The sequence below is a fragment of the Lepidochelys kempii genome, chromosome 2 (genome assembly GCF_965140285.1).
Source record: "Lepidochelys kempii isolate rLepKem1 chromosome 2, rLepKem1.hap1, whole genome shotgun sequence".
NCBI classification, from domain to species: Eukaryota; Metazoa; Chordata; order Testudines; family Cheloniidae; genus Lepidochelys; species Lepidochelys kempii.
In genome coordinates, this window is record NC_136381.1 from 195,684,592 (window position 1) to 195,708,528 (window position 23,937).

At 39.4% G+C, this 23,937-nt stretch overlaps 1 protein-coding gene across 1 annotated transcript in view; it reads right to left on the reverse strand.

Moving 5' to 3' along the window:
- Positions 1-23,937, reverse strand: part of STT3B (STT3 oligosaccharyltransferase complex catalytic subunit B) — a 74,115-nt gene that overhangs the window by 3,493 nt on the left and 46,685 nt on the right. The window contains exons 6-15 of the mRNA XM_073333369.1: positions 18,972-19,070; positions 17,654-17,800; positions 14,639-14,687; positions 12,007-12,161; positions 10,538-10,749; positions 7,257-7,444; positions 6,511-6,682; positions 4,143-4,316; positions 2,709-2,822; positions 597-809 (exon numbers count right to left, since the gene is read on the reverse strand). Coding sequence (XP_073189470.1) covers positions 597-809; positions 2,709-2,822; positions 4,143-4,316; positions 6,511-6,682; positions 7,257-7,444; positions 10,538-10,749; positions 12,007-12,161; positions 14,639-14,687; positions 17,654-17,800; positions 18,972-19,070 — 1,523 coding nt within the window. The remainder of the gene's footprint in view (positions 1-596; positions 810-2,708; positions 2,823-4,142; positions 4,317-6,510; positions 6,683-7,256; positions 7,445-10,537; positions 10,750-12,006; positions 12,162-14,638; positions 14,688-17,653; positions 17,801-18,971; positions 19,071-23,937) is intronic.

The following is a 23,937-nucleotide window of genomic DNA, read 5'->3' on the forward strand; positions in this document are numbered from 1 at the left end:
CCCCCACAACACTCCACTATAATAGACAAACACACCAAGACCAAAATATGAAATGTGTTTAAAAAAAGGAACATTTTAAGTGAGGTGATTTCAAAAAGTAAGAAGCCAGACACTTAAGTTCCATCAACAAAAGGTTCAGATTTAATTTATTTCATACAAAAAATATCATTTTGAAACTTCTAGGCATCACTATTTACAAACAGGTTCAGAAAGCAATGTCCACATTATTTTTTACTCAGGGAGCCAGTTACTGAAACATGATTGATGTACTTTGGAGAGTATACTTCAATTTACATGAAGCTGTTTAAGATTTGTAACAGCCAGTGACACAGCCTATTGCCAGTCAGCAACACTGTCTAAAAAAATAAATAAATCTAGCCTTGTGTCTTCACATGCTCACAGGTTAAGCAGACAGTAAATTAACGATTACTACCAGCAGGCAGGTCTGATACTGGAGATTAATATGAATGAAGTGTATTCATAAAAAATCCGGCTAGTGGAAATACCGCTATATAACTCACCACCTATGTGATTTATTGATAAAAACAAATAAAACAGTTTGTTGCCCCTTTTGAGTTACTTCACTGGGAACCCACCTTCTTTGACAAATACTTCTGTTTTGGTAAAACGTTGGTTACTCTAGGTTTATGGTCCAATGTCTCTCTGTTGTCTAGTTCTTTCACTTTGTATATTCTTACAAGCCAATGCTCTGATGTAAAGGCTTCCTCCAAATGTTTGAATTTAATGTCCTTGTTGCCGATCTCAGCATTGCGTGTGCGATCAAATCCTGGAGGTGTCCGAAAATCCAGCTATAAAGTTAATGTTACACATCAATTTGGAAAAAAAATATGAAATGCATCACTGCTAACTGAGCTGGGCTTCACATGCAACCATTCCCTGGGCTAGACCTAAACTGCTTTAATGGGAAAAAAAATCTGAAGAGAATATTTTCTGTGCAATGTCACTACTGTTCAGAAAATCTTGAAGCAACAGCTTTTTGTTAGTCAGCAAAACTAGAGCTCAACTAGTTCTGACAACTGGAAACTGATCAAATGACTGATACTTGTACTAGGTCTTCTGCAAATGATGCAAGTCACCTGTGTCAGTGATGAGTCTTATTTCTTTATTCAGAAAGGAAACAAGAACAATGACAGGAGAGCATGAATGTCTAAAGTGCAAGAGCCTGCGGTGCCTTATAAACATGGATGCTTTCTCCCTGCCCTCTCTTTACAATGAAAATGCTGCATGGAAGAGTATGAAACTACATGTCCAAACTTCCTTGCGTTGGCTCTATATGCCAAAGTCAGTCCTGAAGTTACAGGCATAAGGACCACTGATCCCAGAGTTCTACCCACTTATATGAATAATGAATTTAGTACTGTGTATCAGAAATGGAAGGGCGCTCAAAAGGGGAACAGGAAAAAGAGAATAGAAAGTTTTATGGACTTAAAATAAGGCAAGTAGCCGATGGGAAAAATGGAAAAGGAATTAATAAACTTTATTCACAGATGTAAACCTTAATTTATGCTAAATGCCATTCCAAGGGGGAAGTGGTTGGAAGAGAAACAGCTATCAAACAAATAGTTCAGACACATTTGTGAGAATTAGGTGAAGCCTTTAGGTCTTAGCAGGGTGCCAATGTGACCCTTAGTGTCAAAGTCTGGGGAAGAGAACAGGTAATTTATTTGTTTATGGAAAGTATTTATTTAAGCACAGTTCCACACAAACGAAAAACTGGCATAAAAAGAATAACTTGAAGTGTAACTCTTCAAGATTACTGCTTACAGTGAATAACTAAATTCAAAGGTCTGCCCGAGGCAAGAGATGAATACAAAGCAGCAGCAAAGGGTCCAAGATAAAGTCTAGAGAACAGCACTAGTACTGCTAGAGCAAATAAAAGATTATATACCGTGGTAATTATTTGCAAAAGCATGACATTAGCTTTGAAAATTAAGATAGCACCGATTTCCATCACTTCACTAGCAGAATGAAAGCTAACATTCAATAAAAAAATTGATCAAGACAACAGTTTTCTTGGCCTTGTGTCAAATTCAAATAAAATAAAAAGGGGGATCTATTTAGCAATAGCATAACCGCTCCTCCAAGACATTTCCGTTCTCGTGCAATTCAAGTTTCATTTGAAGCGATTCAATTCCATACTTCAAGTTACCTTTCTTCAATGCCCATTTGTGTAGTATTGGATTACAAATAAGAAATCTCAATTAATCAAGTTAACAAATGGCACATTTTTATACTTTCAGAGATACTAGTGGTAACCTCATCCTTACAAAGTTGATGTGATCTCATCTCCCAGGGAACTGTATTCTCCAGTGGTGGAAACTGTAGACTAACCATCAGAGGCATGTAGCTGATGTAGGAGTTCATTTTAGCCCAAACAAATATATGGATCTGAAACGCAATTCTGCAACTCTCTACCCCACGTGGCCCAAGCAGACAGTTTATAGGTGTCAAACACAACAGATGCTACTGAGAGGTCTTTCTACAAGCAAATGTTTTCAATACCATTTAGAATAACTGTAGAGAGCTAGCAGGATCCTATGTACCTAGGACAGGACAAACGCATATTAGGGGGTTTTAATAAGTGACTGATAAATGACAGGGGGCTGGTGCTGACACTGACCGAGCAAACTACGAATGACTGATGAGCTGAAAAAAAAGTAAGTGGAAAAGTTCCAGATACCACTAACCTGCATTTCTCCAAATCTGTAATAGGACATTTTATACATGAGGCAGTTCAGCAACGTTGGAGAACCTGCCTTGTCTACGCGGAACTCTCCCTGTGGAGTGAAGTAGTCACTTTCCTAAAAACAAAACAAAAACAAGGAAGTCTCATTCCCTCTTCCACAAGACTCTCACTGATGGGATTTGATAAAGTGTGTAAACTGTCTTCTGTATTTTAAATATACATATAAGGGAAGTTGTCCTTCAACCTTAACTATAGCATAACAGCTGTGTAACTAAGGCACACTGGTTGTGTACCATCAGTTTTACTGAACAAATTTACCCTCCTGCTGACATGATCTTGCTAATCCATTTACTACATGTAGATGTACACGACTCTTGTTTTTGCAAGTATTTCTATAGTAAACAGTTCTTGGAGAACACCAATATTCTGATATTTTGATCATAAGGAGGTGTATAATTTAGTTGGGCATCTACCAAAATTAGTATGTTATGCTTTATGCACCTGAACTACTATTAATTATTCTGGAATAACATAAGTAGGTGTGTGGTTACTGCGATATAAGCACGAACTATAGGTTGTATATACAACATACCTGAAACCACACATTTTAACATTTAGGAAATGGAATTATTGATTGTGTAGAATAACAAATACATAAAAAAAGTCAAGCAAAGGCCTGTGGTTACTGTCCCTGGACATGTGCTTGAATTTTAACTAACTGAGCAGACTGTTCCCTTACATCTGCTTACTTTACAACATTTTAACATTTTCTTTTGTCTACTAAGACTGTTGCTTGTCTTCTCCTGCAGCATTCAGGAATGGCAGAACTTGCATCTTGATTTAGAAAATGTGGATATTCCCTACCCTATAATATAAGTAAAATCCTTTTACCCTCCTATTAGCCCATAGTTCAGTGTGGTAGAAATTCATTTCCTGGAACTGCAGTATAAAAACTAAAAAAACCAGCTCCTTAACAAGTAACTATTTAAATGTTCAGAACATCCCTTTGGTGATTCAGTTAAAAGCTCAATGGTCACGCTGTGACCCCCACACAGGCTATTACAGTAGATACCCTGTGCTTTCAGTAACAGTCTTCAATTCAATAGCTGAACCATGCTACAAAATGTTAAGTTTTAAAATGACTGACCCTTCAAGACCATATATATTGAAAGACAGTGGACTACCACTCACTGCCATCCAAATGTGAGAGAATCCTAAAAAACCATATGATTTAACACATTTTATCAAATAAAATGGTAATAAAACATAGATTTCCCCCTTGTGATAAGGTCACACCAGAAAAGTGATATTTTAGTTAACGATGGGATTCGAGATAAGATATTGCCATACGGTACCAAAAAATTGATCCAACAGGAATACTGTATTTTGCCAGGAACACACTACTCCTAGATCTGTTGTTTACATTTCCACTTACCCGGATATCTTTGGGATGCTCGCCCTCTGCTATTCTCACCATCCACAAGAACTTGTTGATATCATCACCAGAGTAGCCAATCACACCTCCAAAAATAATTAAAACATAATCCACATCCAGACTCCTCATGATCTCATATGCTGCTGTCTCATTTGATGACATTGCTTTTCCCACCTACAATATTATAGGCACAAATATCTTAGTATCTGTACAATTGCTTACCAGCAAGCTAAAGGGCCAGATCCTCAGTTGATGTAAATAACTGAAGCTCTACTGAAGTCAATGGAGCTACACCACTTAACACAAGCTGGGGCTCTGGTCCAAAACACATGCATTTACCCTTCACAGACCTTGTTCATCTCATTCTGTATAAAGAAAACCCATTACTCCTCCATTTATTTGGAAACTGAAGAACCCAATCCTTATGAAAATTATTTTATTCTTCATGGGAAAAATTGGTGTCTGTTGGACTGAGCTTTAGCGTACACAGGACAGTTATTATACAACTTTTTTTGCCCTCCTACTGCTTCTTCAAACTACATTTGAATTGCCAAAAGATAAAGGAGATGCTGTCTGGCAGGGTGGCCCAGTGCACAATGAAAAACATTTTAAAAAGAGTTGTGATAACTTCAGATCAACAGAAATTCTTTAACATGCAACTTAATTTTCCATTTTTCACCTTCATTGAGGTCAGTGGGCCTACATAACCAAAAAGCAAATGTTGCAGAGAGGGGTAGGAATTTGTGTGTCTTTCTCTTCACTTTCTGTTCTCCCCCATTAGATTTACAGGGTCGAGTCATTTAAGTTTAAAAAAAACAAAACAAAACACACCTCACCAAGACAAGCTCTTAAAGTTCAAACACTACAGATAAGTTTTAGGTCAAAAGGTAATACACCTCTACCCTGATATAATACGCATCAGGAGACAAAAAACTCACCGCGAGACTGTGTTATATCGAACTTGCTTTGCCCCCCTTCCCCCCGTTCCCTGACCACCCCCTCCAGAGACCCCCATCCCTAATCACCCCTAGAACCCCACCCCCTACCCAACCCCCCTGCTCCCTGTCCCCTGACTGCTCTGACCCCTATCCACACCCCTCGCCCCCTGACAGGCACTCACCGGCAGCGGTGGGAAGTAGAGCAACATGGCCCCAGCCCACTCCACTCTGCCACCTCCCAGCTGCGGCGCTCCGCTTCCCACCACCGGTGAGTGTGGGGAGATTGGGGAAAGGACGTCTTCCGCACTCACCGGCGGTGGGAAGTGGAGTTACGCGGCCCCAGGCTGCTCCGCTTTCCTTGCCCCAGCCCCACCCATGTCACTGAGGGCGGGGTTGGGGAAAAGGTCCCGCACTCATGGTGCAGTGGGAAGCGGAGTGCTGCAGCTGGGAGCTGGTGGAGTAGAGCAGGCTGGGGCTGGGCTGCTCCGCTCCCTGCTCCTGGTGAGTGCAAGGAGGTTGGGGAAAGGACAATATAAATTGTGCCTATCGCTTGCAATTCTGAAGAAAAACATTCCAACTATTAACCAAATGTGACTGATATACTGGTCTTCCTGAGTCTGCACAGACAGCTCTAGTAACAGACAGCTGAGTAAAAACTTATCTGAAACTTGTCAGTTCTCAGAGAGCTATTCAGAATCTAGTAGGCAGCAGTGAAACTGATGAAGTAGATCAATTTTACTTTAATGCTGCTTAGCAAAACTGAGTAGCAGATGACCAGTTGTGGAGCTAACAACTGAGGAAAGTGACTCAAAAACAGAGTCCAGGGAGGGCTACATTAGCAGAGACCAACCACCCACCCATCCAGGTAGCAGCTAGGAGGCTCTAGGAACTAGAAGAGGAACAGGAAACTGCCAGAAGGAGTTATGTTGTGGGAGGGCTTCAAGTTTAGGTATCTACAAATTTACATTTCCCTATTTTGAGGCACAGTCTTAATTCTCAGAATAATCTTTTATTTAAAGATAAATTTAAGGGGGAAGAAAATCAACTACTAAATTAGATTTCAAGTTTACCCAGTTCTAGCGTCTAATAATTTTGCTCCACGATAATCTAGTTGCAGCATGTATTTTTTACCTCAATGTAATCCAAGATTGAATCAGCACCACTGTTTTCATATTTTGATCATACCGTTTAGATTTAGATATTTTGTATGTGAATTAAAAACATTCTAATCCTTTAATTTGGAAAGCAATCTTTCACACTGGAGTTCTAACATATGCCAAACCTTTCTGTGCTCCTTCCATCCCTCATTCTATAGCAATTCTCTTAAATCCACGCTATGCGTAAACAACTTACAAATTGTTTTTAGAGTAAAGTCAGCCAGATATTTTGATGTTTTTAACCTCTTGAGTATATAAAACTACCTTCCTTACCAGGGCTATGTGGCTGTTGTTCCAGGTATTGTTATCAACTAAAGTAGTCCGATTGGCCATTCCTGCTATCTGATAGCCATAGTCCCACCAAGACATTACTCGAGCATGTTCATCTGTATTTTGTCTTAGCCAATAGTATGCCTCTCTGAAATCATCCAGGATGTTCCGAGTGCTGAAACAGAAGCATCAGTTTAGCCTATATCCAAACTAATGTCGGTGTCAGGTGGCTACTGCTTTGTGGAGATATAAATCTATGCTCAAAACAATCTGCATCTGCACACAATTCTTCTGAAGTAAGTTTGCTGATGACATGCACTCAGATTTGATTAATCTGATGACAGCGGGCTAGTCAGAAAACAACTTTTGAAGAGATGACAAAACTGTATTTTGAACAGTATATTCAAGTGCAGAGTTTATACTTGGATGAACTATGTGCATCTTTTACATTATCCATAAACACAAGCTAGCTTACATATTGTTTTTAAATTAAAAGTCAGTCAAGTATTTTGATGCTTTTACTTCTGACTACATAAAACTAGTTTTACCATTTTGTTGGGATTTTGGGGGTGGGGAGGGAGAGAATTAGAAACTGGACATTTAGGTCACATCTGAGATTACAGAAATAGAATGAAAGAAGCTGAAAGGGAAGACAAAACAACTCGAGATACCAATCCCATGAGCCCACCAACTTTTTTTTTAAAATTTTTCCTTTAGAAATTACATTCAAATATGCAGTGCTTTCTTACCCATCATGATTGTATGAAGCCAGAACAACACTAGGACTGGAGTATGCATTGCTAGTTACCCAAGTGCAGTGGACAGCAAACATCATCAACAACATCAGCATCAACATAGTAACAATACTCTTGATGTTGGGACCCAGTCCTTCTTCTGTTTTTTCCTGTTCAGATACGTGTTTCCTCACTTTACCTGCCTGAATAAACACAAATTGAACTATTACAGCAGCTTAGATATAAAAGATGTTTTTCTGGCAATGGACCCAATAGCTTTCTCTACACCATTGCCAACTCACAATATCATGTAAATAAAAAGATCAATAAAGTAGTTCTCCAAATCTGAATATGTACAGGGAGATTTTTACATCCAGCACCATGTAAAATGAATTATTCATCTAAAATCTTCCTTAATAGCATAAAATGCTCACATCAGATCACACTTCAGAGCCTTGCTGAGGTGACAGTTGAGTGTAGGGCAAAGTAAGAGGTGAAAATAAGGACTCTGTAGTTGAGAAGAGCTACAAAAAACAAAGCTTGCCATTGTTAAGGGTAGGTAGGAAATATTCCTCTTGCACGGTATTTTGGTTAGCTTTATAAACCTCCAGAGAATAGCATAGGTTTCTGAATTCTGCCTCAGAAAAAACAAGAACCTCTTTGTGTGTTCTCATTTGTTTTAGATGTGAGAAAGGAAAGAGGAGGCCTAAATACCTTTTTGAGGCAGGGTGAGGTGAGGGAAAGAAGTGGGTATATTTGCTGCAAGAAAAAAAAAAAAAAGGAAAGGAAAGATAACCAAGTCTTCTGTGTTACAATACAAAGTTAACCAAAGCCACAAATACCAAGGAGCCATGTGCTGCCATCTTCCTCATAAGCAGGAAAAAGGCACTGTAAGGTTTATGAAGATGATCTTTCCATAAAATATATAATCCTTTATTTTTCACTGTATTTGAGAGAAAATAATGGCAAGTTTTTGCTATTTAAAAACAAAAACAAAACATTTGTATAGCAAATAAAATATTCTGAAATATCCTGACTTCAATTCAGCAAGCTTGTAATTGTGTTATAGCTTGCACATCACTTTCTGGTTTGGGAAACCCCCTCCAGTGAAGCCAAAAAACACTAAATACATTTTTCTTTAACTCTTAGACTGCTACATAATCTCCAGGGGTAAAACTGAATTTCAATAGGATTTAGACTTCTAAGTTGCTTAGACACTTTTGAAGTTTGTCCCAGGTGAATAACTCCTGTGATGAAAATGGGTCTGAGCACTAAGAGATTAGAAATGGGTGCTTAACTACAGTGTCATTCTCTGGTCAAAGAACTATGCATTTCCACTGTGAATGACAATGAATGCCAGGGGAAGACAGTGAGAATGACTCTAGATAGAGTCTGGTGGTAAGGCGCTCACCTTAGATGCGAGAGACCCAAGTTCAAGGCCCTCCTCCAATGGCTTAATTTATCCACAGTGGAACAGCTTCAACAGGAAAGACTGAACAAGAACCCTGATAACTCTGAGCTAAGGGCCTGATTCAAAGACCACTGAAGTCAGTGGAAAGATGAGTCTCCCACATCCCAGGTGAATGCCTTCACCAGTAGGCTGAAATGTCTAACAAGGTGGCTGTCACCACCTTCTCTTCCTACAGCCATTTGGTGAATGGCATCTAAGTCCTGAAATTTTTTTTTAGCTGCAACTATTTGGCAAATTAATGTCAAATTTGTGCTGGCAAGGAAACATACATACATTCTTCATAGCTGAAGCTTCAAATGTAGCCCTAATTAGGGTACATTACCCAGAGATAACAAAGGCAGGTCTGAGCATCACTAAGTCCATATAAAAAACAGCAACAATTACAGCTCCTAGCTAGATGCAGACAGGACAAGCCATGATGGATCCGATAGGACTCCCAGTTTACAAATTATCCTGGTATTAGGTAGGCATATGCCATCAATGAATGGTACACTTGTAACACCAACCCACCTTATTCCTCTAAATGCTTTTCCCTACCAACAAGCAGGTTTGTAGTCTTGTAAGGTTTGAGCTGCAGCCAGTCTGCATTTAGTTTCTCGGGCAGGCAGGGGGAGAGTAGTGAGACTGCAGAATTAAGTTTTGCTGTAAAGGAGATTCAAACCCTGATCCAAAACCAACTGATGTCAACTGGAGTCCTTCCATTGACTTCAACAGGCTTTCAATCAGGCCCTTAATTCAGAGTTATAACGCACTGATAGTATGCTTTCAAAGCATATTGTCCTTTAGTGCCCTCATATGCACACTGAAATGGGTGACAAGATAGAATCTGTACAGCTAATCCTTTGGGAAAATGAACATCCAGTACAACAATTCTGGGAAGAAGGACCAAATACATGGACTCCCAAATGGTTACACTTTGGTGACTGCAGTATCTTATTGGTGGGTGTCTGTTCGAAGCGTTAATATTGAATTCCTTGATGTCAGTGAGCTGTAGCTCACGAAAGCTCATGCTCAAATAAATTGGTTAGTCTCTAAGGTGCCACAAGTACTCCTTTTCTTTTTGCGAATACAGACTAACACGGCTGTTACTCTGAGACCTATAACAGTAGTTTATAGACAGCTGTAAAATATACTGGGCAAAAAACATGCTATGTTCTGACGTCCAGGGTGTTTCCCAGAAATAGCTAGAGTAGAAAAAAAGCCTGCAATGCAATTTTATTTTGTAAGTGAGTGTATTTGGAATTCAAGATCAGAGTCTGCACACTGAGTTAAGACACACAGTGCAGGGAGATACAAGCTCCTCTGCACCTCTATCCTGACCATCAGCCTCCTGCTTTTTCCACTGTTGTGCCTCTCAAGACAAGGTTGATAGTTTTATCAAACTTTTAAGAATGAAGTCAGTGTGTTTGTTAAGTCCAAATCCCTCTGTACTTTACAAGGGATCAGAGTTAAAAGGAGCAAGAAGAACCCCCTATGCTGCACAGGTCTCATGTATAAAATTGAACATTTAAGATTGGAATCCAGTAAAAGTGTATATAGGGTGTCTTGTTTAAATTAGTAATAATGCTTCACACATGTACAGGACTTGTCATCCAAGAACTGACAATCCCACAAGGTCCTATATCCTTTTTATAATAACGCCCTATCAGACTGCAGCAATCCTTGCTTTAGGAGGAAGAAATTCAGCCTGTCAAAGCTCTGATGTTGAAGCTTTGAACCTCAGACTATATTGCCCCTTGTTATCAAGGCCAAGAAAGATCTGAAATGCTTAGTATAACAGAGCATAAGGATATATCAGCATTGCCTCAGAATCTCTTTTGCTCACCTTGTCATACAGGTTGCCTGGGTTTCTTTTGTCATCCTCATCACTGCTGTCTTCTATTGGTGGATTTTCCCTCTTCATATCATCACCCAAATAGTGCTCAAACACATTGGAGAAAGCAATTGCTGATAGCATACAGACCACTGGAGTCAAAGTCAACATCAGACGAACCATCACACCAGCAAAGTAAACAGCACTGATTGCATACAAAGCGACTGCAGAGACAGAAGTCCACCAATGACATTTAGCTATTCTCAGAAGAAATCGCTATGTCATTAAATTAGCCTCAGAAATAAAGATAATATCCCCTAAATGGGGTTGACAGCATCTTGTTATATAATACACATTTATAGCACGCATCTTGTTAAATATTGTAAAAAGCTCTTATTGAATAGTTTACAAAGACTGTGTCACATCTACATACATCCCTTTTATCCCCAAAAGGCTTCTTCAAAATCTAACTTTGCAGCTTTTAGTGAGAATTAGAGCCCAGTTTTGATATTCATTAACAGCTTGTGATATCTCACCAAAAATGCGCTCTAAATGAACTGGTAGAAGGAATAAAATTGTGTAATTTCATTTGATAAAAATACAGCAGAATGGATATTTTGCTGAAAGAGAAAAATCAGGTTACAAGTTGTAAGGAATTACATAAAAACTGATGTGAATGTAAGTCATGACATATATAATCACTCCACGAGATTTTGCAAATGTACAGGGGGTTGTCAGCATTTCAATTCCAAGCACATACCTCCAACCACTTAAACATGGTTTTTCTAGCAACGTTGTAAGGTAACCCCCCCTTGTCCCTCAGCAGAACAATGTTATCATTACAGAATGCTTTTATAATAGTAAGAGCACTTTTCACAAGAAAAAAATGCCCCTGTGTACACTGGGCAGGGAAATTGTTACAGCAACTATCATTTAGACATTGTTGCTAGGACAGTTTCAACCATGCGGACTGTCTCATAAATTTTAACAATTTTATTGTTTATAGAAAAGGAGATCTGCAATGGAAATTGTTCCAGACTGTCACTAGTTTAATTTGGAAATATTGAAATTCACTAAGGGATTATATGATTTAAGTATTAACTAAAAAATGAGGTTCTCCACCCCCACACTCTGGCCCCTTTCATGCTGGATCAAAGGTGCTGGAGCAGAATGAAGGGGCCCTGAAAGCCCTGGTTTTGGCTGGTACATTGAACCATATTAAGAAATTTAATATTTTCAGTACTATCTCTTGGAAAATATTTTATCATCTCCAGTAAATCAAATTGCTATAAATTGTGTTCAATGCTATGTGGCGACAGCAAACTTTACAAAAGTGTCTTTATCCAATATCCACAGTTGTTGAAGCCTTCTTCTAATACAAAATGCACACCAGCTTTGTTATGGGATGCAAAGCACACCAAACGAAGCAGAACTTTGATGAAGACAAAATTCTAGAAAATAATTTTTGAATATGTTCTTACCAAAGACTCTTTCATCATTGATGTTTTTGATACAGAACCACAGCCCTGCTGGGAAAGTACACACGAGAATATGTAGATCAAAAAAGAAGGAAACCCATGTTGTAGGCTGATGCTCAGACACAGAGGCAATGATCGGGATGTGAATTTTCGCATACCTTGTTTAAAAAAAATTCAGTTCAAATTATTTTGAAATGATGAAGTTGCCAAAATTGTATAAATCAGAATTCTGAAGCAAATTTAAAAGTAAACATTTTAATTTAAAATGTTAAGACTTTATTCAGCAGAAGTTTGAGGCACCTTTTCTATACATAATATGGTCCCATATCTTATGATAGTCAAGAAAGAGACAGTTTGGGCACATATTTATTTTTTAACCCCAATATTAAGGACTAATTTTGTGGAATCAAAAGGTATTATTAAAATGTTTTGCTCTGTCCCCTGGCTAAATGCTAAACCAAATTCAATAGAATCAAATACTCATGCTGCTATACAAGCCATTTTTAATTTTGGAAATTCATAACACATCTGACCAATTAATTGATTTGCAGCACATCCCCTTAAGTTCTTGATGCGGACAGTTTCAAAGAGCTCTCCTCTTTGCAATTTTCTCAGTGCCTTAAGTTATCAATGTTAGCTACTGAGGTCAGCCTTTACATATATAAACCATGCAGTTGCTGGAGGCCTCACATCCATTTTCGCACTGAGGCTTTGGCCTTGTCTACACTAAGAAATTATGTGCGTTAAATACTCAGTGCAGAGTAGGCCAAATTGCATTTAATATTATGTCTTTTAATTGTGGTCTGCTCTAGGGTTAAACACTACCACATGACACGATGCTGAACAGTTCTTTGTCTACAAAGACAACTAAGTCATGTTTAATATTGTGTTAATGTGTTCTGACAATATAATTTTCTAATGTAGACAAGCCTTACAAGTGAAAGGCTGATTCTACACAGCTCACTCCATTTAAGGGCATAGAAGAAAGCAAGCCTGTTCTTTACATGCGCTTGAGTGTACTGTTAATGACAGGAGTTCTGACTTTACGCCCTTTATACAGTTTGATTCATTTTATAGTAAAATGTGGCAGTAATTATGATTTGGCAGAGCCCAGGTTGCTGGTACCTTGAGCTCTTGTGCCCCCCACTCCTATAGAACTTCAAAACTTGGTTCTACAAACAGAACCCCATGTGAGCGAGAGTCTGGGGGGAGAGTTACCCCTGAATTGTGCGGTCTGTTTCCCCAGAATCTGATCAAGCTAATTGAAGCCATATTGCGTGCATTCAGTCACCATGAATTAACAAAATAGAACACCAATAGTTAAGGGATAATTTGGACAAGCAGGGCTTTTTGAGGCAAGATCAAATACTAGGTGCAGGCTTGCAGTTTCTGCTAATCAGAATGGGAGGAGGGGAGAAGAGTCAACAAATTATGAGACAAAGAAAATAAGTGGATAGAGACATTGAGTTTGGGTGCCTTTGATATAGAAGCTTATTACAACTAAGGTTGTTAGGAATGTTTCTTTGGTAAGTAGTTGACTGAAATTAGGAGAAGTGATGATCCAGTAGGGGGTCACTATGAGCTATGTGTTTTGTAAAAATTAATTATAAAAAGACTATATAATAGAGTGTACTTTGGAGCAGTTCTCTGAAGCTATCCTGAGAGACCTTTTCCTGACACTATACTCCCCAGCAGTGAAGCGACTGGTCATCACTGACCTGCTGCTGATTATTCAATATCATCTCAAATTTTAGGTAATTATTTGGGATGTCCTAAATCTATTGCTTATGTCTATGTATGCTTAAATCTAATAAATAGTAGTTTTAGATAAAAGCACGCTTATTTGTATCAATCTTTCATCAGATGGAAGTGCTGTGTTCCCATTGCTTATTTCTGACACTGCCTGGAGTGAAACAGTTAAGTTACCACTGCTTTGGGTTCTGAAAACCCTGGGTAACGTGTATGTAAAATATTTTTTTGTAAGTTTTACTCAGATTTACCATTAAGTGACTGTTTAATTATTCTATATAACATTTTCAAGGACTAAATTTTAAAAAATAGTTTAAAATACCCATATGTGTACAAACGGAATTATTCACACAGACTGGACATTTGCAGATGCATGCTAAATGTATGAGTGCTAAAAACTTGTGTGAGAGATAACTGTCATTAAAGATTCATGTACGTTTTGTGCAAAGTCCGTATATATTGCATAGGTATAACTTTAAAAAAATCTGTCCCCAAATGTTAATGGAACCTTTTTAATGATACCGTATTTTATAGATGCAAGTGTCTCAAATCTCAGTTGGGGAATACTTTTTTGGTTCAAAGAAAGAGTTCCACAGAAGTTGGAATCTTGATAGTTTTAAAATAGTTGCCACCTATCTACAAACACCTAAAAGAGGCAACATTTTGAGGAATACCCTCTCAATTGTCAATAAGGGAAAAACTCAGCAAAATGTCAATGTTTGGAACTATATTGGTCACAGTTTCAAGACAGGTTATGTAAATGCTCTCTCCAAACACTGTGTGGAAAATTTATATGTGAGCTCTTATTGATGAGAAGTGGGATGGAACGTGTGTGTTTTATATTTCAACAAGACATATAATTCACAATTCCTCTATCCCTACTTACCCAGTGTCCCACAGTGAATAAAACCTGCCACTCCATGGAGCAATGTAACCTGAAAAAGTCAATGAAAAAAATACTCTGCTTAGATATTTAATTATAATGATTTAGATATTTCTTCAGATGTCTGCATAAGCATATATTACAATGAAAGTTTAAAACATATAATTTATACAATTATTTCTGTCAAATAGACTTGCTATGATACAGTTTATATGCATAACTAAAAATGATTCTCCTCTTAAGGAATTAAGAATTATCAGCCTTACAGGACTTACACTATACTGTACAGATTCAATGTCATCATCACTCACACAGCTCAACAAATCATCAAGAGGTGGAGTAGTAGTTAAGACACATGTTCCAAAAATCAAAGACAGTCTATAGCGTTTGGAGAAGGGAGATATTCAATCAAAATAAAAGAGAACAGACTACCTACATACTTTCCTTGCAAAGTACTGTTCCTAAGTCATCAACATTTCATCTAACATTTGATTTCTCTAATGCCATCACTGCAGTATCTACATGCAACAGTGAATGCATACTAGTATTCAGACACCCTGATAAACCTTACATAAAAGCGTCAGGCTTTTTGAACGTGGCTCTAACACAAAAAGAAAGTGATGATACTGTAGATCTCCAAGCTGAAAGAATTATTTTATTTTATTTTTCCTTCCCCTGTCATTTAATGAAAACAACACAGAAAAGTATTAAACTGAAGCATGAAAAATAAAATCTCATCTTTTAATCCTTATGGCTTTATGCATGGAGTAGGAAGAAGTTCTCTCAAGTCTGCATGTCAGCTGAACATAACTGATTCAAAGTTTTAATCTCTTATTCTATATAACAGGAGGTGCTGAGGGCAAATTTGTGTACATGACTTTATTTTCCCCAAACCACACCTTCTGTTAATAGTACAGATACATATTTACCCTTTGTTTTCAATATTGTTTTACCCTCTATAAATGGATGTAGAGTAGTTTTACTACTACTAAACTGAAATATTGTAGGTTCCTACAGATACCCCTTTTCTCGCTGTAACTTGGCGATTCAATTTAGGAGCAAAACTCCAAATCTGAATACTCCTGAACGTTTTGAAAATTAAGATCTAGGCTCTGCAAGTTCATTTCCATCTCTTCTACTTTCTACTATGAATAATGCCCTGAGAAAAAATTTTTAAACATCAGCGGCCAAATTTTGCCCTTGTATATCTGCCTGAAAAGTTCCACTGAAGTAAGTGGGAGCTGCTCACATGTATCTGAAGGCAGATCACAATCCAGCAAGTTGTGGAAGCGTCTGGTAAGATGTATATTTGTTCTTTTTGTAACTTTTCAGCTCAACAGCAAAACAAAAAGATTGCTGTTACAACCCTGAACACTAAAGTCAGCAGCATTTTTTTTGAACAACTATGTTATACATTCATAAAGAAGTTTTACAAGAAGAGGAATATTAAGACGCAAGAATGCAGTTACTGTAATGAGATTTTGAGTCTTGAGAAAGTTTGCATTTCAGGGAATAGAGCAAAGCTGGCTTTTAAGGTCAATGACACAGATCCGTGCAGTTTCTTGTATGTTCAGTGCTTTCTCAGATGTTCAGTTAAGCCAGGAGGCTAGTGGATTTCAATTTTAAAAGCAATTAGTAATGTGAGAATTACTGATTTGACGACATCAGGGTTCTGATTCAGTAAGTATGGTGTACTGGCACATCTCTTTCTTGCTGCCATATTTTCCAGAATTTTAACATTTATTTAAAATTTTTTTAAAAGTAACTCTAGCAGTTAAGGATGTTGAGATAGCCTCAAAAACATGAGCGAAGTGTAAAAAGATGCTATGCCTGCATTTGTAGAAGCTGAAACAATAGCTCCAGAGGTGCCACCTGTACATTCATATCACTGAGTGCTAACTCAGATATTCAATGGTATTTTGGCATAAGTGACCAGGCTTGGGAGACATTATCTACCTCCCCCTCAATAAGATACACCCAAGGAGCCTAAAAGAGCATAGCTGGCATCGCAGGCACCCCCAAAAGGGAGCTAAACTCAACAAGTCTAGTGGGTCACATAAGCCTCACCTAGTGGAAGTCAAACCCAAAGTACCTAGCAGAGTCCAGGAGTGCATATGGACCCCAAAGAGAGGGAGTCAAACCAAAAGAGCCCTGAAAGTCTCATGACCATATTCTGAAGATCTGCACAATAAATTGTTAGCAGCATCACTTGTGGGTGGATCTTATTTTGTGGGCAGGGCTTGGAAGAGTACCAGTACCTTTATGTTCTGACTTCTGGACATTAACAAGTGTATCCCCAGTTTTCACAGTTTTGAACTGTATAGTACATTATCTCTTTTCCACTTTCTTCCCCAAAGCCTAATTTTATCTGTTCCTTTTCATTATTTGAGAAAATGATGATTTACAATAGTTTACAAAGGCAAGGGACAATTTACAGTAGAAAACTACAACTTTCTTAGATTTTTACTTTTTTTTAATATAAATTTGAACTTCTATCTTCAGTGCACTGTGAAGTAGAAAACACATAGGCTTCGAACACAGACACTTGCTTGCCTCATTTAAACGTCTTCCAGGCACGTAACAGAAATGATGGGTTAAATAATTTTTCTTTTAAAAGCAAGAAAACATGTTTAACAACCCACTATATGCTTAACAGACTGCCACTGACCAACTGGAATTTCATTATACTGATATCCTCTTTAGGTTTTAGTTATCTATTTTAGGTTCAAATCTGGCTGAGGTCACAAGTGAATTTGGTGATCTCATCGTAGCCTACATCAGACATTTGGTAACATCATAAAAAATCCTGTCCAGGAGGCTCAGAGTTGGAACAGTGTTTTACTGGACAGGCCTAAAGTGCAGTGGTGGGGCTCTAATAAGAACTATCTAGAATCTGTTCACATACTGTTTAATTTTAGTCAGACAAGAATTATTCCTACCCACGCTAATTTAAGAGCATTCATCAACTTTTATCTTCACCTTAAAGTACACACTCAGTTCTCATTTGCGGTCTCTTACCTGTATATGTCAAATAGATGACACTCAGGAATACAACACCAGCAGCTAGTGACACACCCAAGAAGAACAAGGTCTGGAATTCTTGCTTTGTTAGTCTGTCTCTCAAATACTGCAAAAAGGCATAGGCTTGCAAAAGTGCAAAAACACCTGTTTAAAGAAAGAGGAAAATTCTTTTATAAATTCTCCAGTAGAACAAGCAATAACTGGTATAGCTATGGAATCCTTTGGCCAAGGTTATGTCTCCACTAGCACTTTTGTCCATCAGGGGTGTGAAACCCCCCTCCCCCCTCCCCCCCCCGACATAAATGCTGATGTGGACAGTGCTATATTAGCAGGAGACGCTCTCCTGTCAGCATATAGGGGCTATACAGGAGACCTTACAGGGTGCAGCTACAGTGGTACAGCTGTGCTGCTGTAAGGTCTGTAGTGTAGACACAGCCTATGTTGGAAGTCTGGGAAACACATTGTATGACCTTTTAAGAAGACTACTGCAATGCTTACCCTTCTGGCCAAGAACCCATTAACCCCTATACTCATTTGATATGTGATCCACAAGACTAATTTGCAAGTTAGATCACTCAGGTATCTTTAAAGTAAAAAATGTTGCTGTTGATAAAGGGAAGGTACTCCTCTATTGAGGAGTCAGGGGACACTACTTCCCATCAGATTCCCAGTTTGTTGTCATTGGTACTTGCTCCAATGACCCACTCTGCAAAAATCTAACACAGGTCTCCTGAAATCAAACAATAGATGGCCTGTATCTTGGGACTAATGAAAAGTAAATTTTCATACAAGAGGAGCTGACTGAAAAATGTAAACTATGAATACTAAAATGTAAAAATCCCTCATATAGAATGTTTCACACTGAACAATTTCAGAAAAAAAATCAGAATTATTTTAAATTATTTATAAATTCAGTTGTTCAGTGGAAATTATATTCTACCTACCAAACATTCCAAATACACCACTGTTTTTGATACTTAAGTCACATTATATTCCAAAATTACAGTTGATCTAGTAGTAAATACATGACTGTCATATTGAGAAATGATCTAGTTCAATACTGGTAAAAGATTTACTACCTCCATTAACTTACACAAAAAAAGGATAATTTAACAATTAAAAAGGCATCTCCCCCTCTGAAATTTACTAAATTGCAACATTTTCTATCCTTACCAATTTAATTAGCTAACATGTTTCTCCTTAACAACTTACATAATACAAAGGAGGTGAACAGCAACTTTTTTACCACAAATTCGTGGAATTCTTTGATGCATTAAAATTTTTGGAAATATTAAAAGAATTCTAGTGTTCCTACCTGCAGCAGCCATGTGCTCACTTGTTCTAATTGGCTGAAAGCCCACAAAAGGTATCTGCATGGATAATATTAAGCCCACAATGTAGAAAGTGCTATATGCTACAGAAGAGAAAAGGGGAAGAGTATGAATTACTACATGATATTTCAAAAAACCTTCACTACATCTCAAAAACAATTTCAATTTTCCTTTTATTCCCACCTGCAATGACACATAATATAGCAGAATACATCATTTAGGTATTTGTAGTATTGATTTATACTACACACTATTTTTCTTCAGATTTACTCTGAAGAGATCTTCGCAATTTTCACAACAGGAACACACTCGTTAACAATGGCTCTGGAGAAAGCAAGGAGACCTCTGTTACTAATTGCACTAATATGTTCTTGCAAAGCATGAAAGAGTAAATGTTTCTTCTTTAGTTTGAGAGGTAAATGAAATCAATAGTCCATCCACCCAAGACATCTTCCTCTTGTTTGCCCTATCCCCAACAAAGAACTGATATCTGCAGGATAAGCGGCATTAGAAGAAGGAACAGAAGATGCATTCCATATGGAGAGAAAGGAACAGACTGGGACCATTTAGAGAGGAGACAATTGAAGTATACAAAAGAATGAATGGCATAAGTTAATGTAAATCAGTATACCTATTTGCCTTTCTCCTAATACAAGAAGGAGCGGACATTCAATTAACTTGAAAAGCAACCAAAAAAATAAGTAAGTAAGTAGTAAATAAATAAATAAATAAAAAATAAAAGTACCTTAAAAGAAACCCACAGTGCACCATATATATTTTTAAACTTTGAAACTCAAACCACAAAGGATTGAAAGCTAAGAATTAGGTCGGATTGGGAGGGGGAAAAAAGGATTAGAATTTACATGAACAATACGAACATCCAGAGTAAAATATTAGATAAAATTCGGAGCATTTTATTTTGAACGGCCTTCATGCCATCATGCTTCAGGACAAACCATCCACTGCCTGAAGAGATTTGGGAGAAACTTTCCATTATGAAAAAAGAAAAGGAGTACTTGTGGTACCTTAGAGACTAAACAATTTATTTGAGCATAGGCTTTCGTGAGCTACAGCTCACTTCATCGGATGCATACTGTGGAAAATACAGAAGATGTTTTTATACACAGAGACCATGAAAAAATGGGTGTTTATCACTACAAAAGGTTTTCTCTCCCCCCACCCCACTCTCCTGCTGGTAACAGCTTATCTAAAGTGATCACTCTCCTTACAATGTGTATGATAATCAAGGTGGGCCGTTTCCAGCACAAATCCAGGGTTTAACAAGAACGTCTGAGGAAGGGGGGGAGGACGGGGGGGACCACAAGGGGAAATAGGTTACTTTTTATAATGAATCAACCATTCCCAGTCTCTATTCAAGCCTGAAGTTAATTGTATCCAGTTGACTTCCCAACTGTCAGGGTATTTAAGCACTGGAACAAACTGCCTTGGGAGGTTGTGGAATCTCCGTCATTAGAGGTTTTTAAGAACAGGTAGATAGATAAGTATAAACTGCCTACGAATCACTCTTTTCCCCTTAAATTAATTCCGACCCCCACAATTTGAAAATATATTTCAGTATTAAGGTGTCCACAACTAAACACAACACAGTCTCACCAGAGTCATATGAAAATGGACCATTGGCATGGCTTTTGGTTGACGCATGAAGGTACATATGAATCTTTAGCGCATCAAGCATGTAAATATCTTACAACAGTGCCATGTAAACCCCTGTTCTCACTTTCAGGTGACATTGTGAACAAGAAGTGGGCAGCACGGTCTCCTGCAAACGTAAACAAACTTGTTTGTCTGAGCGATTGGCTGAACAAGAAATAAGACTCTGTGGACTTGTAGGCTCTAAAGTTTTACAGTAAAAGCTTTGTTATCCAGCATGTTGGTTAATTAAATATTCTGGTTAACTGAGAGTTATACTTTATCAATGGAATACCAATTTTCAAAGAATTAGAATACAGTAACTCCTCACTTAACATTGTAGTTATGTTCCTGAAAAATATGACTAAATGAAACGATGTTAAACTAACCCAATTTTCCCATTAGAATGAATGTAAATGGGGGAGGGGGGGGAGAGGGTTAGGTTCCAGGGAATTTTTTTTTTTTTTTTTGACATACAGTACAGTACTATAGTTGGGAGGTGCCCCTGCCTTACCCCACACAGGCACAGCCCACTGGCACTGGAGACAATGAGGCAGGCAAAGAGGCTGAAGGTGCTGTAGGCTAGGAGAAGCATGTTGCACAGCAGCAGCGGCAGCTTCCCCTATTCTGCAAGCATGAGGGGTGGAGGGGGGGGTTCAACCCTCGGCCCACCCACTCCACCCCTTCCCCCAAACCCCACCCTTAACCCACCTCTTCTTCCCCCCACCCCTTCTGCCCCTTTACTCTACACACCGCATCCTCATTCCTCCTCTCTCCCTCCCTCCCTCCCTCCCCGACTCCTGCCCGTGGCAATCAGCTGGCTTGTGGTGTTCAGGAGGGAGAGGGGAGGATCAAGGACACGGCAAGCAGGCTCCCCCTCCTTCCCCTGCCTCCTGAACACCGCAAGCCAGCTAATTGCTGTGGGCAGGAGGCAGCTCCCTCCTGCCCACGGCAATCAGCTAGCTTGCAACATTCAGGGGGCAGGAGGGCGGCGGGGGGGAGCAAAGACACAGAGCGCAGCTTCTCTCCTCCCTCCCCTGACTCCTGCCTGTGGCAATCACCTGGCTTGCGGCATTCAGGAGGCAGGGGGAGCCTGCACACCAAGTCCTTGCTCCTCCCCCCCGAATGCTGCAAGCCAGCTGATTGCTGCAGGCAGGAGGCAGAGGGAGAAGTCGCCAATCCGCGGGATCTGCCAGCGGGCAGGAGGCGCTGGGGGGCGCAGCATAGGGGAGCTGATAGGGGGGCTGCCAGCTGTGGACAAAGCAGGCAGCCAAACGACATTATAGCAAAGCATTGCACAACTTTAATGGAGCATGTTCTGTAATTGAAGAGGAATGTAAGCTCGAAACAACGTTAAGCGAGAGGACGTTAAGTGGGGAGTTACTGTACAATAAAGTGAATAAAGTATAAAATATGGAAGAACAGTATATACGTATTCACCAATCCAGTAGTAGTACTGCACTTCAGAGTGACTGGTTTCTTGAAGCACTTAGGGTTATACAGGTAAAGTTTTCTGTACAGTAGATTATATTATGACACTACATATCACTATGGGCAGTGCATGGCATACACCCAAATCACTAAAAATACACTTAACACTAAAACTACACTAAACATAGTTTAATCTTTGGTGATTCAGAAGGCACTTCAGGATCTTGCAGTGCCTCAGGTCATCATTATCAACATCAATTATCATTGTAGATATAGAAGGTGTAGGAGATTGGGCTGAATCTGTAATGACCCTATGACAGGTGTTGGCAAACTTTTTGACCTGAGGGCCACATCTGGGTAGTCCATGAATGCTCACAAAATTGGGGTTGGGGTGCAGGAGGGAGGGCTCTGGTTGGGGATGCGGGCTCCAGGGTGGGGCAGAAATGAGGAGTTCAGGGTACAGGAAAGGGTTCCAGGCTGGGGAGTGGGGTGTGGGCGGTGAGGGCTCCAGCTGGGGGTGTGGGCTCTGGGCTGGGGATGAGGTGTAGGAGGGTGCTCTGGGTTTGGAGGGCAGGAGGGGGATCAGGGCTGGGACAGGAGCTTGGAGTGTGGGAAGGGGTGCAGGCGGGTGCTCTCGGCTGGTATCGAGGGGTTTGGAGGGCGGGAGGGGAATCAGGGCTGGGGCAGGGGAAGAGGCTCAGGGGTGCAGGCTCCCGGTGGCACTTACCTCAAGCGGCTCTGCATACTGCCCTGTTCACAGCCAATGGGAGCTGCAGGGGCAGCGCTTGGGGCGGGGGCAGCGTGCAGAGCAGAGGCCCCAAGCTGCCCCTACGCGTAGAAGCCATGCCTCTGCTTCTGGGAGCCGCATGGTGCGGCCCCCAACCCTGCTCCCCAGCTGGAGCGCCGGAGGGGCCATGCTGCTGCTTCTGGAAGCTGTGTGGAGTGGCCCCCGGCTGGAGCGCCAGAGCGAGGCAAGCCCTAAACCCTGCTCCTCAGAAGGAGCTCAAGGGCCGGATTAAAATGGGTGACGGGCCGGATCCGGCATGCAGGCCATAGTTTGCCCACTCTGCCCTATGACAAACCCTGGAAGCTGCTTTTTTGAATAAATCCCTGATATCAGCTTGCTTACTTGTCTTCTGCTTCTTTTGCAGAAAAGTAGAGTGAAGAATGGGCACCTGCATAACCTGGTGGATAGTATACTAGGCCCAGTTACTAGACTGAAGATTTGTATTGGGAGATATCAGAAATGCAGGTTAATAGAGCTTTCTGATTGATAAAGTGTCAGATAGCACACCTTTTACAGTACATTGTGTTATTTTTGAATGCAATTTTTTGTATATAATTCTACATTTGTAAGCTCAACTATCATGATAAAGAGATTCTTTAGAAGGGTGAATTGAAAAATACTATTTCTTTTGTTTTTCACAGTGCAAATATTTGTAACCAAAAGTAAATATAAAGTGAACACTGTACACTTTGTATTCTGTGTTGTAATTTAAATCAATATATTTGAAAATGTAGAAAACATCCAAAATATTTATTTAAATGGTATTCTATTATGGTTTAATCGCGATTAATTTTTTAAATTGCGTGATTAATCGTGATTAATTTTTTTAATCGCTTGACAGCCCTACTTTAAATATATTTTATACCTTTTTAGAATATCTCTACCTTTTATCATTCAAACTGGCAGTACATGACACCTGTTAGAGAAAGCTCAGCCTCATCTCTCTTATTTCCTAGTTGAAAGCTGACTAACTAGCTATCCCAGTTCTGAACCCTGGAAGCGGACACCTTAAGGGAAAATGGTAAACTAGCCACCCAGCCGTTCATCACAGAACGTTCCATAATCATTGCACTCCACTATTG